The 16,436-nt window shown below is 31.9% G+C and overlaps 1 protein-coding gene across 4 annotated transcripts; it reads right to left on the bottom strand.

Annotated features, from left to right (window-relative positions):
• Positions 1 to 2,650: 2,650 nt before the first annotated feature.
• Positions 2,651 to 13,227, bottom strand: LOC120072612 (probable 3-deoxy-D-manno-octulosonic acid transferase, mitochondrial). 4 transcript variants are annotated; one of them, XM_039025009.1, is made up of 13 exons: positions 12,995 to 13,227; positions 12,756 to 12,849; positions 12,470 to 12,512; positions 11,705 to 11,827; positions 11,453 to 11,572; positions 11,298 to 11,376; positions 10,949 to 11,065; positions 10,583 to 10,680; positions 9,896 to 9,986; positions 9,070 to 9,189; positions 8,902 to 8,972; positions 5,950 to 6,148; positions 2,651 to 3,092 (listed from the first exon to the last, which is right to left on the bottom strand). In XM_039025009.1, exons 1-12 carry the CDS (start codon positions 13,191 to 13,193, stop codon positions 5,975 to 5,977), a joined length of 1,329 nt encoding a protein of 442 aa, XP_038880937.1. In that variant the 5' UTR covers positions 13,194 to 13,227; the 3' UTR covers positions 2,651 to 3,092; positions 5,950 to 5,974. The 4 variants fall into 4 exon arrangements, 3 of the variants coding, with proteins under 3 accessions (XP_038880937.1, XP_038880936.1, XP_038880938.1); XR_005480551.1 differs by lacking the exon at positions 2,651 to 3,092 and adding an exon at positions 8,531 to 8,625 and having other exon boundaries at positions 6,018 to 6,148; XM_039025008.1 differs by lacking the exon at positions 2,651 to 3,092 and having other exon boundaries at positions 5,802 to 6,148.
• Between the last annotated feature and the right edge of the window lie 3,209 nt (positions 13,228 to 16,436).

The following is a 16,436-nucleotide window of genomic DNA, read 5'->3' as shown; positions in this document are numbered from 1 at the left end:
AATGACCCAATTCAATTGTCCGGGTTATAAATTTATTCAACCCAAATAATATTTATTAAAAAGAACCCAACCCAAATTGGGTTGGTTCGGATTATTTATTTAAATTTTTATTCTAAAAAGAATAATATATTAATACGTAAAAAAAAAATTGATTTAATTATTTTTATATATAGAATTAATAATAAAACTCAATTTCAATTTATATAATAAAAATTTTTATATTCAGAGCGTTAAAAAAAACTATTTTTAGAAGTTGTTGGATAATAAATTTTATAAAAAATAATGAAATAAAATAAAAATATGTATATATAATTATTTCATAGTACATTTTAAAGTTAATAATAAGTTCAGGTTAGTTTAGATTATTTTAGATGAACTCAAACTAAAGTTAATAATAAGTTCAGGTTGGTTTAGATTATTTTAGATAAACTCAACTAACCCAACATATAAAATTTTGAACTCAATCTAACTCAAATGAGTTGATAATTTAACCAAGACCGTACAAATTAGATTGCATTGATCTATTTTTTTTTAAATTGTCAGATTTTTTGAACAGAAAGTAAAAATGTTATTTACTTACTCAAATTTTATACTTGAAAACAGTCTAATATATAACTCAAAATAAAATAAATAAATGAAAGAAATACATGGGCTTTTAAGAAATAAAAATAGAATAACTATTATTTTTAATTTCGTTCATTAATTTCAATATTCACATTTCAAATTTCAATATTGGTATAAGTACCATTTGAAAGAAAAACATAGCTGAATTTTTCCATTGAGATAATGTTATGGTTGAAAACCAATATATACCGTTATAGACTAATTTAACAAGACACAATTATTTAATTTATTTTAAACCTATATATTTCTATGAAATATCGAATGAGACATAAAAATTCAAAACTAGTAGAACGAGAGCAAGAATCATAATGATTCTGATCGAAATAACTTATGCACGAAATTCAAAAGTAGGGAAAAAAATCAAAATATCGTATGAGAGCCAAAACCATGTTCACTCCTTCAAATTTCGAGGAAAGATGTCATATTGTACATCAACAACATTCCAAAGAGCATGATGATCACTAATTGAGTTATATATCAAATATGGATCATCGTGTGGAGTGTTTATCTTCTATATTGGTTTGAGCAGTTAAGATTTTTATAGATCAAGTAAATGGATTATGTGTTTGAATTTTCATAGCTTAGTTGATTAGGGTTCAGTTCATCTATCTATCGAAATGAATATTTGTATTACATTTTTTTTAATTACGATGAATCGAAACCGATTTTGTGTCAATCAATTAAAAATAGGGTTCTTTTCATAACATCCCCTACATTTTAGGGGCATATACCCAAGGAAAATGTTGTTTTATCATTTGAATTTGGACAAAATCTTCAATAAAAATTAAATAGTTGCTATAGATAAAAAACGAACAAAATCGAGAGGGAAGTTTTTAGGTTTGAAATGATGGAGAAAGTATGGAAAAACAAGAGAAATATATGAATAATAAAATAATATATATTTTTTAAGAATGTTAAACATGAGACAAATATCAAATATTGTAAAGCGGATAAAAAAAAAAGGTGTAAGTCATACTGTGACCCAGAATAAAGAATAAGAATGTGATTGATTACTATTTCGCGCATAGCCATAAATCAGAATAAGATTCTTAAATTTGAAGTGAGCCCTACATTTTATTTTTATTCGGGTTTTAGTAAACACTAATAATAAGAATAAAGTGGGTCTCACAATTTTTATTCTCATTCCTTGATTTTCATTCTCTATTAATAAACATGTCATGAAATTTATGTTGAATGAAATAATATAAAAACCAGAATAATGAATGAATCTAAATCTGTTAAAATATTCGAGAGTAAACTGTCGAGAATCTCATGTTAAAAAAATCGAGGAACTTCACCAGATAAATGAATTATTTTTTTTTATTATCAATTATTTTAAGATGGAATCTCTTACTATTAAATACAAACACGAACCTTTGTTGGGGGAAGAGTTTGAGAAAAGATGGTGTGCTGACTTATGAGTTTAAGGCTCTTCCATTCTATTCCAATTAACTCATTGAGCCCATGGTAAAGGGAACCTCTCACTATTTCACAAATTCCAATGCCATTTCAAAATTTTCAAACATTGCCCACGGTATATATGAAGACAGAGGCCCACAGATTTTTTCCTCTTCTTTCACTTTTATTATTATTGTTATTTATTTTCTTTATCCTTCAAGTTATGACGATGTTGATTCACTCCATTAACTTTGATATTAGATGTTCAATTCTTTTTAATATATCATTGAGATAATACTTTTGCTACATCTTTGAACGAAACATTGTCGTAGATGTCATTTCCATCGTACTTAAAAATGTAACATTCATATCTATACTTTTTTTCTTTTGATATTTATATATATTAACAATTGTAAGTTGAAATTAAATGGAAATTTTTGAAGTTGAAATTTTGTTGTCGAGAGGTTTTATATAATTTAGTAAAAATATAATGAATGAGGCTTGAACTTGGGTCTAAAAAGAATTAGAAAGTATGTTCACTATTAAGCTAACTAGTGATTTTGAAACTATGCTAATATCTTATATATATTATATAAAGAGCATAAGGGGAACTTGCACCCATACTAAATCCGCCTTTACAAACACGCCTACACACACATATATAGACATACATACATACATATACTTAACGTTGTTGGATCTCACACGCATTTGTTGTCATTGCATGCCGGTTTGATCTTTGCTCCATTTCTTTTGGTATGAAGTCTCTTTCTAAACTAATTTGCATAATAAATCTTTGCACCGTATGGTAGCAAACCTACCACATTTCGATGCCCAAATTAGTACATGTAGTGTATAGTTTAGTTAATCACATAAGAAGTAAGGCCACGTCACACACATATTTATATACACATACATACATACATACATACATATACTTAATGATGTTGGATCTCACACGCGTTTGTCGTTGTTGCAGGCCGGTTTGATCTTTGGTCCATTTCTTTTGGTATGAAGTCTCTTTATGAACTAATTTGCATAATAAATCTTTGCACCGTGTAGTATCAAACCTACACATTTCGATGCCCAAATTAGTACATGTAGTGTATAGTTTAATTAATCATATAAAAAGTAAGACCAGGTCTCATCTAGAGATTACCTACTCTTCTCTTTGGAGTCATCGAATGAGACTATTTATGCTGTCATACATTCGATAATCACTTATGGTCATATGTAACTTCCAATTGGTATATATCTACCGACTCGACTAATTGACAAAAAACTCGAGGCTCTAATTTTTCTTTTCTTTCTTTTTTTTTTTTTTTTTTTCTTATGCCTCCTCTCAGTTCTTTATGAACTTAGGGTCTTGTCTTGTTATTATAAGGTTTTAAAAAATTATGATACTTCCAAAATTTAAGGTGTAATTTGATAAAAATGAAACATGACGTGAAATTTGATTTTTTTTTTTTCTCAATTTAATGTTAAATGAGGAACACACAAAAGGCAAACACGTTTCTACATGGGGTTGGTTTTTTATTTTATTTTTTCTCTTTGTCCTTTTAAAACAACCGCGTGGGTTGTCATTAGTCAACAGGTCTATCATTTTCTATATCTTTTTATGTCACATCCACGCTATTTTATTCTTTTTCTCTTTCTCAAACTTAAAATAATTATAGCGAATGATATAACTCATTAGATTTTGACTTTAGATCGATAAATTTTAAAATGTTATATATTTAATTATTAAATTTTAAATTTTATTTCAATTTATTCCATAAATTTTAAAAGGTTACATTTTACCTTTGAGATTTGAATTTTATTTTAATTGTCCATGGATTTCAAGATTTTACATTTTAATCTTAATTTTTCATTAAATATTTAATTTCAATCATTGGCATCAATTTTTATTGATTGATTAAAAAATAAATGGAAGTAAAATTTTAAATTTAATTTTAAAAACGATCAAAACAGTAAAACTTAATTAATTATAATTATTTTAACAATTTTTAATTTATTAACACAAATTAACTCCAAAAGATGGAAAGTAAGTATTTAGTAAAAAATTAAGGTTAAAAGTATAAATCTCAAGATATAGGGACCAAGTTGAAGCAAAATTCAAATGTCAAAGCATTTTCTAAATTAAAACAAAACTCAAAACTTAAGAACCAACCATGTAACATTTTGAAATTTAAAGATTAAATAAAAACTAGATCTAAAACCTAGAGACCGAAAAACTATTTTTGTCATAATTCTTCTATCATTTTTTTATAACTGTATTGCGGTACTTTTTTTCTTTCAAATTAAAAGAAAAAAACAGTGTTGGTACTACTTGTTTATATCGTGTCACTGTTTGTTTATGCATACTTTGTTTATGGTAATGAATTCAAACACCCAAAGTTTAATCTCTACAAATTACAAATTGGTCCTTATATGAATTAAATCTAACATTGTTTTAATGTTTTTAACACAAGAAATATAGTTTTTGTTTAGAGAATAGACATGGATTTATAGAAACATACAAATTAAAATAAATTAACAAACCATAGAATTCAAAGATCAAGAGTGTTTTAATCTAAACTAGTGACACTGTTACTAAATTGCAATGTTAAAATACTTGCATCTTTCAAATTGTGTGATTGTTCGTCTCAAAAATAAAATAAAATAAAATAAAATAAAATGAACAAATTATCTCAAATTATCGCAAAAAGATGGAGATTAATTAGGCAAGTTGCCGACGAGAAATTGAGGTGTCATAAGAATGATCAAGAGATACAATGAGGAGAAATACCCATGCGACACAGAAGCATTGAAGTAGTTATGACATTCAAAATGCCACACAAACCAAAGATTAATTTTATCAAATCCAAATTTATGGGAAAAAAAAAAAACAATACTTTTTATGAAGTTAATTAAAATAGGAAAATCAGTATATTTTCCCCTAAATATAGAAAAATGTATCAATCTTGACCATAATCTCTCAAATTTCATCCAATTAGACCTTACAACTTTATTGCTTCCCCTACCTCATGCAATATATTCCCCAATACCAACACAATGCAGTAAAGATCTCAATATATATATATTCAAAATTTGAATATAAGCAACCATTTAAAGACTACTTTTTAAAACCACCCATTTTTGTTGAGTTCAACATGAAATAAGATGATTCAAACTCACGGTCAAATGTACACACTTTATATCCATTAGACCGCACAATTCTTTTTTACACAAATCAGCTATGAATTCTGTACATGTACAAAGAAAAAATGTTTATGACATTTTATAATATTCTGAATGCATTTGAAAATATTTGTTTGAAATAATTCTTCAAATTCATATTAACATAAGATAATCGTTCTTATCTCCTCTAAAATTATTCTTCAAAATAAATAAATAAATAAATAAAGCTTACCTCCTCTAAACTTGACAATACACTTTTTACTTTAAATTTTCAATTTTAGAGAATTCACCATAAACTTAGATAAATTTTACAATTGCTATCTTTAATTGGAAATTTTGCTTCAGTTTTTATCTTAAATAAAAATAATGATTTTTGTTTTATGATATTTTTTTTCCGAAAGAATAATTATAATCTTACGGTAATATCATTAAAATATTAAAAGCAAAAAGCAAAAATTATGATTATTAAAAAAGAAAAGTTTTTGTAAAAAATTTGTCTTTAGCGCACTTGCTCTATTGAGTTATGGGGCATGGCATCCATGATCCATCCATGTGCAAAGATGATAAGGTCAGAAATTTTCATGCGAGGACAAAGATCATTATAAAGAAAGGGAAATTTGGATTATTAAAAAAAAAAATGAAACTATTTGCATATAGCAATCTATTTCCCCCTAAAGCAAAAAATGATTCCTACAAAAAAGTAATATCTAAAACATTTAAATCCACGAATGTTCAAAGAATTTTCACCTGCATTTGTCATTGTGCATGTCATCTACCCAAACGCACTTCTCAGAACAATGGAATTTAGTGAGTTCCAAGTACCCACAATAATGCCACTCGCCAAAGCTTGCTGCGCATGTTTTGCGGCCATTCGATGCGCTTCCAAAAGTCTGTCATCTTTAAGGAGATTTCTGAGAGCCTCTTCAAGTTCCAGTTTTCCATGAACCTGAATTAGTTGGATACAAAGTGAAATTTCAGAAATGGTCAAGGACGAAAGTTCAGGTTTTTTAAGAATCATTTGTATTACTACTTTCTACGAGATGTCAAAGATGAGGCAAGTTCAATATTAAAATAACTTGGCCATATGTTTGATTATGAATTTTTTTTTTTGTATAATAGGGATAAAAGAATTCGAACCACAAACTATTGGTCATTGATACATACTATATACTAGTTGAGGTATTGAGCTATGTTCGTTTTTGGCATATGTTTGATTATGAGATTTGAAACGGATTATGGCCGGAGCATCATTGGTAGTTTTTATTTTTATTTTTAGAAAAATAAAAACATTTTCATTGAACCAATCAAATATACAAAAGAAGGTCCAGGCAGTTACATAGACCCTAAGAAACACGAATGCTATAGTTTGGTTAGCGTGTTCGTGTTTGACACGTGTCAGAAACTTGGACACTCCAACACTTGTTAGTACAACAATTGTGTTAGACATGCGTAGAATACTTGTTGAGTAGACTAAAAAGACACATATATGATAATAATAATAACTTTTAAGTGTGGAATACATCAAGTTAAGTTTTTCAAGGTTTAACTTTGAATTTTCTTTTGGTATAAAAATGAAATATATTTTTAAAAAATGTATATTTTAATAAACGTGTCCCTGCCATGTCGTGTCATATATTTTTAAAATATGGCATGTCGCCGTGTCCGTGTCGTGTCGTGTCATGTCTTTGTCTATACTTCTTATTAGCATATACCTTTCCAATTATCTCAAAATCATAAAGTATAATTAATTAAAGAATTGCTCATCTTGCGTGTAGAGGCAAATAAAAAGTACTATCTAGAATACATAGTTCCTTTTTACTTAGGATGTAACCTAAAGTCTAACATTGACTAAATAAGAGGAAGATCATGGATATGAGTGAAGGGCAACCTCACTCGTCCTAGAGATGTTAGAGATATGATCGAGGAGTTCTTCCTCAATCTGCCATTTGGGGAGACAGGCCGTTTTCTTTGGCTCGCTAATATTTGTGCTATTATTAGGTTCCCAAAGATATTAGAGATATGATCGAGGAGTGCTTCCTCAATCTGTCGTTTGGGGAGACAAGCCGTTTTCTTTGACTCGCTAATGTTTGTGCTATTATTTGGGTATTGTGGGTGAGAGAAATAGCAGGTTGTTTAGGAGAGTTGAGAGGGATGCTAGAGAAAACTAGTCTCTGGTTTGTTTTCATGTTTCTCATTCGACTTCGATTTCAAAGGTTTTTTGTAATTATTCTATAGACTTGATTTTGTATAGTTGGAGTTCCTTATTGTCGAGGGAATCCCCTTTTTTGTGGGTTTGGTTTTTGTATGCTCGTGTATTTTTTCATTTTTTATAATAAAAGATCTTAAAAAAAAAAAAAAAAAAAAAGTGAAGGGCAACCCCTCCATTGAGATCTTCAAAATGAAATCAAAAGCAAAGGCATAGAAGTTTATGCCTTTGACATTGAGGGTTAGTTGTCCTTGCAATTCTTCTTTATAGTGATCCAAAGAAGGTTCTTGCTAAATTCAAATACTTCTTTAGCCTTCTTTCTCGAAAGAGTGGTTAGTCACGAGATAAAGAAGAGTTGACTAAATAAGCTTGAGGAGTTGGTCCATCCGAAGAGAGAGAAGAGGAAGATTCAGAAAGAAGTGGCGAGGTGACAGCACATGAAAAATGTGATCTTGAGTCACCACAGCAACTCAAAAGGTGCCATGGCTTCGGAATAGAACAATGCCAAGAATTCTTTATTAAAGTTTGTTAGACATACTTGTATTTGTACTATGCATCCCTTGCTATCCTTTGTTTTTACCTCACCGTTACTCTTTTTATGCTCTTTTTACAGTTTTTTGTGTATCCTCATGTGCTTGACACGTGTCAAACCCTATGTATTTAATGTATTGTTTTAGCCACAGCAGCTTTTGGCTGAGTGCTTATTCCAAAATATCTCGTATTCTCACTACTCAAGAAAACCGTACAAAGTTAATCTTCATCGTTGATGCTTTCCAAATAAAAACTTTCTTTCTTTGGTTCAGATATTTAACTTTCCACACAGCTTTGCCCACGTCATGACCAAGGGTATTGTTGAAGTTTAATTACTGGAGCTGGAATTACAGCTTAAAAATTCGAGGGAACACAATTCCATTTTCAATAATCACGAGGTTCAATAAAAATTATTCCATCCATTCTTCCCTAAGATAACAACACTATTGAAACTCATCATCTCGACACAGACAAAAGAGTCCAAATCCGGCCAATGGTCCAAGCATAAATAAAAGGAAAGCGGTTGGAGAAAGAATTTGGCCTATCCAACAATATCCCAGAGCTAAAACTCTACCAAGTGAAAACTATCACCTTTATTTTTCTTTATAGGATATCGCCTAATCTTGTATGAGCAAGCATCCACATGGTTGCCCTAATAGAGACTGGAAAATTTCACATCAGGTATCCTGTGAACCCATCATCAAACCAGAAGAACTATCATCTAAAATCAATTAGCCGGCATGATTTGACCAATGCAAGATATGAAAGCAGTATCGAGATCTTAGAGTTAAAATCCCGACAGTTTATTATTGGACTAATATGAGATGTACTCAGGGCCAGAGAACCAAACTCGAAATATTCCCATGACTCAAAGAAAATGTCGAATATCTAAATCCAAACCAGAGCATTCCTTCCAGAGAAATAAAAGGGAAATGTAAAGTGGGCAAAGATTTTATGTTCACCTGCAAAACTGACATTGGATTAAACTGCTGCATTTTGACCACCATGCTTGAGAAATGGCCAATATACGGACCTGGCAGAGGGGGGGGGGGGGGGGGGGGGAGAAACCCTGAGATCAGTACATTTAAGGATGACAACATATCATAAAGAGTACGGCAGCAAATACACACCAGTCAAAACAGCACAACCAGCTGCAGCAGCTTCTGATATGTTGTGACCAGCAAAACCAGGCAAGAAGGATCCTCCAACCACAGCAATGGAGGTTATCCCATACAAATATCTTAATTCACCTAAGTTGCACGTGGAAACCACATTAGAAGATTTATCCAAAAGTAACCAAAACATCCCGCCCAAGCTTTCAAATTAACAGTATAAGATCCAAAAAAAATATCTATTCCTTGTGCCCATAAATTAAGATAATAAGATTTGACTGTGGCATGTCATTTATATCAAAGTTACTTTGAAATGCACCTTTTAAGAATTTGTTAAATGCACATTTTAAGAATTTTCAGTTTCAATTGGTGCCTCTTAAAAGGATGTTGCCAAGTTCCTATAAAAATGTTCTCTGGATTTGAGAATGGTGTTTTTCAAAAATCTTACTTTGGTATATGTGGTGACAAAGAAATGGTAGACTTTATCATTCGAGCATTTAATTTCCTCAAATACCTTTTTTACATTTCTACTTTTGATTGAAAATACCTTTCTTACCAAAAAAAAAAAAAAAAAAAAGAAAAAAAAGAAAAGAAAAATATTGTGATAAAATATTACGTGCCTCATTTATTATGAATCAATATTTTATCTCAAAGACTTGACCAGAGGCTTTCCCTCAGCTATGGACATAGCCCTCTAAGGAGCACACCAATTAAAAATAACTATAGACTATACCTTTGTATATCTTGTATCTTAGAAGCTCGCTTCCAAAGAGAAAGACAGAGAGAGAGAATGAATTCATGTAGAAATTTGAATGAAACACCATATGATATAGGTATTGCATACCTAATGTGTCTACAACATATACATTCGTTCCTGATGTAATGTTTTCACCCTGAGATCTCAAAGCTACATTCTGCCCTTCTTTCTTCATTTCCTGTGCTAATTAAAATGGCAATACATAAATCGAACATGGAGCTAATCGTTATAATAGAGCCCCGCATATGTCAAATATCATACTAACCAAGAAAATTAACAAGTTCATTTCCAGTCCTGTAGAGTGGGTTGACATAGAACGGTTATTTATAGATATTCCTAAAACTAAACGTTTCACTTGAAATACATATGTCGAACAAAGAGTTATTGTTATTATTATTTTCTTTTTTGGTTTTTGTCCCACATCAAGCATATTTCACATGACTCATGCATGATAGTTAACTATTGAGTACAATTGGGGATAGGAGGATTTGAACCATAGATCTCGTAGTTACTAGCACACTTGAATACCCATTGAGCTATGCTCAGTTTGACGCATGATAGTTAATTATAAAGAACTGGTCGAGGTTTATTTCAAAAAGGGAAAAAAATCGTTCAAGGGGATAACCATCTAGAAGAATCTGAATAAAAAGACCTAACAACGTGAGCTATCAAGACATAAACGTATCTTCCATAATAAAAGTTGTCTAGACTAATTATCACTATAAATACTGTTTACAAACTACAAAGCACAAAAATGAAGTACAAGAAACCTACTAGAGCGATCTCTTTTCCATGCTGTGGATATCGAGGTACAATCACAGTGACTAGATTTGGGTGTGCTTCTAAGAGCATTTTGTGAACTTCAAGTATAACTGCAGAATGAGAAACTTAGCGAATATTAATTTCATTAAAGAGCCTTAACCTTCAAAGAGTAATTGTGGAGGCATTTGCCACATTCCTATCAATAATGCAAAAGCTTTGGGGAAATAAATCATAACTGCATCGTTTAGCAAATTCGAACAAAAAAATCATAGAAATAACAGAACATCAAAACTGACATTGGAAATGTTTATGCATTAGATTTCTAGGAGAAAATACAATGTCATAGAAAAATAAAATACAATGTCATAGAAAAATAACCTTCTTCTTCGCCTCTATGTATGGACGAAGCCATCCAAACTTGTCTTTGGGCCAATTGTGCTCTTAGATCTTCAACCTTTTTGATCTCTTCCTCTGACATACCAACATCTTCAACGGCTGAATGGAAAGCAAAACTTCAAAATCCAACCTTAGTGTTAGCAAAGCACACTGATCAAATTCAGTGAAAGTTGGTGAAAACTATGTGGTTCGATGTTTTTATTATAAATGTGATTACACCAATCCCATTCTTGTCAAATAACAGTTGTCAAACCAACTGTGCATTGATTTCAATTTCATGTAACATAATTTTTGTTTCACCATATCAGAAGAAAAGGCTGATCGTGCATACCAAATTTCAGATCACCAGCAAAACTGATGGTTGGTGGCGAAGCCTGAAGAAGCTGGAACCGGATGGCCTGTAGGTTGCTCTGAAAGTAAAACACAACAAGATCAATGACACAGGAAAAAAAACAGTTATAATATGGAAAGTTAGACGGTTCATACCAAGGGGAGAATCAATGAGAACTTTGACAGCATAAAGGAAACCAGTGGAAGAAAAACTGGAGTTGACCAACGCTTAAAAGACATAGCTGACATCCGAGCATTCAACAATGCCATAGCAATCTGAAGAGAGTAAGGGCGAACCTAAGGTTAATCATCCATATCATAATTTGTCTTCTTGCAGTCAAATCATATTATTAAAATAGCAAGATGCAATTATCAAGACAATCGTGTCAATGAGAAGACACAACTTACACCACGCTTTGAAGCACCCAAGATAAGATTAGGCCAAAGTTCACTCTCCATTAAAATAATAACTTTAGGCTTCCAATGTTCAATGAAAGTGTCTACGGCAGCAGCTGTATCAAGTGGGGCAAACTGATTTGTACAAAAGAATGTGAATACCATACAAAGTAAATATAGATAGCCTAAGACATGCCAAAACCACAAAATACAAAAACGATTTAAGTCTTAAGAAAGGATACATCTATAACCTAGAAGAAAGCGAGACATAGAGACGAGTGAGAGAGAAGAATTCAATATTTTGATCGATTATACTTTCGAGTTATTTAAATACTTAACTTTAAACAAGTAGGAAGTCAATTGAAAACAAGAAGTTTTGATATTGGCAAGAAATATGCTCACCCATCTGGATCACATTTAGATATTACAAATATTTTAATTGTAAACTTAATCCTGTTCTGATAAATCGAACTTCTCAAAAACAGTCAATAAGTAAACATTGAAGTTGAGGTTTTACAGGTTCTGTGCTGCAATTTCACTACAGTCCTCCTGGTCCAACATCCCATAATTCTTTATGGAAAGAAAACAGACAAACTGAAACATTAAACATTTACCGAAAACATGTAGCATCACACAATTGTAAGAAATGTTTTACAAAAAGGCAGAGGAATACTTCAATAACATAAAGGAACCAGCATTACATACATAGTTCCAGATCATGGATGCAAATTTGATCCTACAACAACACTTTTGGTTAAGAGAGGAATGTGAAATTACCTGATATATGACACCGGTAGGAAGACAATTCTTCACTACCTGACTGCACAAGAAGAAAATATAATTAAGTACACGGACGGACTTTCACGTTCCCTTTTATGTATTAGCTATATAATTATGTCCATAAACAATACTTGTGCTTCTATTTTCAGCTAAGCTTATACTTCCACGACAAAAATCAGGTAGGATTTATCCGTTAGAAATGTCTAGAAAGAACTCCAAGAGCAACTAGATGAATTAATAATGTTAAAACTTAAAGAGAAAAACGACTAATACCGATTCTTACAAGGCAGAATAAGTGGTTGTTGTCATCAAAATGGTCAAATCAGGCCTCCTCTGAATACATTGCTTGATTATAGGAATAGTAGCCAAACCTTCTCCTGCATAAGAACAAGAAAGCACGTTACATTCTAAACACATACTACTGCAATCGACACTCTGTTCGACTAAAAACTTCTTCGATTTCGATAATACATTATGGTTTATATCCGAATTTCTCTGTAAGAAGAAGGAAGTGGAATGAACCTAAAGATACGGCATGGAACCAGAGAAGTGGACCAGGAGGACGAGCATGGGAAGGACGACCAAGACGCTCCGGCCATCGGAAAGGGTGCTCGAGGCCACGAAGCACCCGCCATCGGAGATGAAGGTAGAGCAATGGCGAGAGCCCGTAGCTCAGCGCTCTGTATACTTTGTAAAGTAGCTTCCCCTTCGTTGCCGCCATTCTTTCGGTTTACAAGAATTCGCGCTGCTAGATAGTGAGCGACATGTTGTGACAACGCAATATGGGCCCTTTACAAAGCATAACTCTGGGCCGTTAAGTTCGCCCATATCACCTCCTTGGCCCAAGACATATAGTCCTTGGGATATGATTGAACAATGAGGGAAAAAAAATCTAAAACTATAGTACTCTTTTAAAATATTTGTAAATATAAATGTGTTAGATTAGTCAATTTTTTAAATTTTTTCTAATTTTCAATTTTATCCATCCTTGTTTTATTTTGTTGCATGTCTTTTTATTTTAAATTTTCTTTCTTTCTCTCCCATTTTTTTCAATCCTTTCTTCCCTTTCTTTTTTTTTTCTTATTTATTTATTTATTTATTTTATTTTCTTTCCATTTTTCTCTCTCTCTTTTTTTCCTTCTCCAGTCTTTTATTATTTTAATTTTCTTTCCTTTTTTTTATTTTAATTTTTTTTCTTTCTCCGATTTTTAATTTTTTTTCTTTTCTCCGATTTATTATTATTTTTCTAATTTTCTTTTATTTCTCTAGTTTTTGCTTCCATCTCCCCATCTTTGGAAACATTCCTCTCTCCATCATCAACCCCAACAAGCCAATCATCAAGTTTCATTATTATAACGAACCGTTAATATAAATTAGCAAATGAAAATGAATTTCAAAGAAACTACTTTTTTTAGTCCTTAAGTTTGTACCATTTTTAGAAATATTTATTAAAAGTTTGAAATAAGAAACGATCATAGTTATTAAGCAAGTTTATTTTAAAAAAAATGAGAAATGAGAATGTTATCAAACATGCCAATAATTTTCTTTTTTTTTTTCTAGGACTTTAAGAGTATGAAATCTATTAGTAGTATCACCGATAACATGTTATCATGGATAGCATGTTATTAGTGATACTATGATGTCATGCTATCAATAGAAACTTTTATGCACAATCAAATAATCTCTATGAGTCATTTCATCTCAAACACTACATTACATAATACATAAATTGAACGAATTCTTATCAAAGAGAACCTATGAGCGGAAGCAAGATCGTTTCAAATTCATTGTGGTAGAATTACAACATTCACAAACATACAAGCCAATTATGCATCTTCTAATAAATCACAACATGCTTCTATAAATAAATATAATAGGACGAGAGACATACCTTTTGAAGAAATCTTCTTCTAACTTTCTCTCGCTCTCGTGGAGTCTTAGACCAGCACCTCTTACTGTCGCTGCGAACACCAACTCAATCATCTAATGTCTCGTCTAGTCAATCACGAACAACCTTCTCCACGAACAAGTAACAATTGAGACACCACCACTCACTGACCTTGGTATTCTCGAAGTGAGAATCTATAAGGTGTGGGCTCTGTTGGATTTGGTAAAGGGAAGAAGGAAATAACGATCGTACTCACCGACCAAGCAAGTGGGAGAAGGTTAGTATCAATTGTATAGACTTGTGCTTGATTGTTTAATAAAGGTACACGATCATTTAAGAAATCAGGTATGATCGTTTATACGATCGTTTAGTGAAGCTTGCTTAGGCACGTGATTGTTTAGTAAAACCACACGATCGTTTAGTCAACAACGTGTATACACGGTCGTTTAGACAAACATTTGAAGTTTTCATGTAATCTCTTGTGAGCTAAACAATAAGCAATGTACTCAAATGATGCGATACTTTGATTCCATTCCAAAATTAAAACATTTTTCATTTTATCCTTTAGTCATGAAAACTAAATACAACCTTCCATTTTCACGCACGGCTAGGGAGAAACCATCAACAATTATCTCATAATTGTTTTAATTATAAATAAATATAATAAATAACTTATCCCATTATATTTATAACTTATAGTTTTAATATCACATCATATGCAACATTTAAATCATAGTCCTTTTCTCCTTTACTTGATATAAATCATATTTACATAAAATTCCTCCAATTAATGTATCTCATACATCATGTCAATTATATCGTATATAATTGAATCAGTTTAATCATATCAAATATAATCAAGCTCCCTCTTGTCAATTTGAACACTTCAAGTTGACATAAAAATTGGTTCTCAATTTGAATCCATTGAGCTACCAAAGGGACCTTATGGACTTGTAGCTTGAAGCTCCGACAGTACGTGAATAGCAAACTGATAACGGGCAGAAATGCACGTTATCATAGTGTTAAGTTCTTAAATAATGCTGGCTTGTATTGATAAAATGTGTTAGATTGCGTCCAAAAAGCATTAAGTTTATTATATTGCGGCCACATGCATTCATCGCCTAGGAACAATTGATTTTTTGTGTTTTTATGCAGAATATGTGTTGACGCAAGGCGGAAATTGCGATCATAGGAAATCATTAGTCGAGTGCAACATTACCGCAAGGCTTTGCGGTGATTGTGTTCGCAAACATTTGCCTAAGAAGGATTGCCGCAACATGGTGGGCACATCTGGGTAAAAGACATAATTAATCACGATAGGATAGAAAGCTGATGACAATCGAATTCGAATTAAGTTGATAGCCGCTAACGAACAAGTACATTCAGCTTTTCGGTGACAAATATTCGACACATCAGTCAGGAATTAAAGCCGTCCCATCTGTACAATCATGAGAGAGAAGTCGCCTTTCACCCTGGAAGCTCTATAAATACAAAAGGCATCCTTCAAAAAAGGAGTTCAGTAGTATTTACGAGTTCACTGTTCTGTTCATAGTTTAGCCTTGTTCTTAGATTTTCTTTCATTTTACGGCGATGCGAGAGAAGAAGGTTGTACGATGGATCATTCCGGTAATCTTGAGAGCGCACTGGAAGCTGCTAGAACAGAGAGAGGGCCGACACCTGCGGAAGCAGGAATATCTTTGGAACCGAATAGAGATTGACAGTGTAAAAGCCTCGGTCAGCAAGAAATTGCTACCAGGCTCTCTACCTTTATCTTCCATTGTTATTTTGTACTCAAACTCATTTATTAAAAAATGGAATTTCCTTCTCTATATCTGTTCACTCTCTATTATTTATGCATGAGTAGCTAAATTTGTTGAATGGGTTGAGAAGCATTTAGCTTGCACAACTGGGAATCTTCATTCTATGCGATTATCTTGTATTATGTATGCTTCATTTGTCCATTAGAGATACTTGGGAGGGTAGTTTATGGACAGGATCTAGGCTTGGGAAAGTCAGGTTAGAATCTAGGCTCGAGAGAGTCAGATTAGAACGCATAATCAAGAGATAGGAGCTTAG

The sequence above is a fragment of the Benincasa hispida genome, chromosome 3, assembly GCF_009727055.1.
Source record: "Benincasa hispida cultivar B227 chromosome 3, ASM972705v1, whole genome shotgun sequence".
NCBI classification, from domain to species: domain Eukaryota; kingdom Viridiplantae; phylum Streptophyta; class Magnoliopsida; order Cucurbitales; family Cucurbitaceae; genus Benincasa; species Benincasa hispida.
This window is presented reverse-complemented; position numbering and strand designations above follow the sequence as displayed.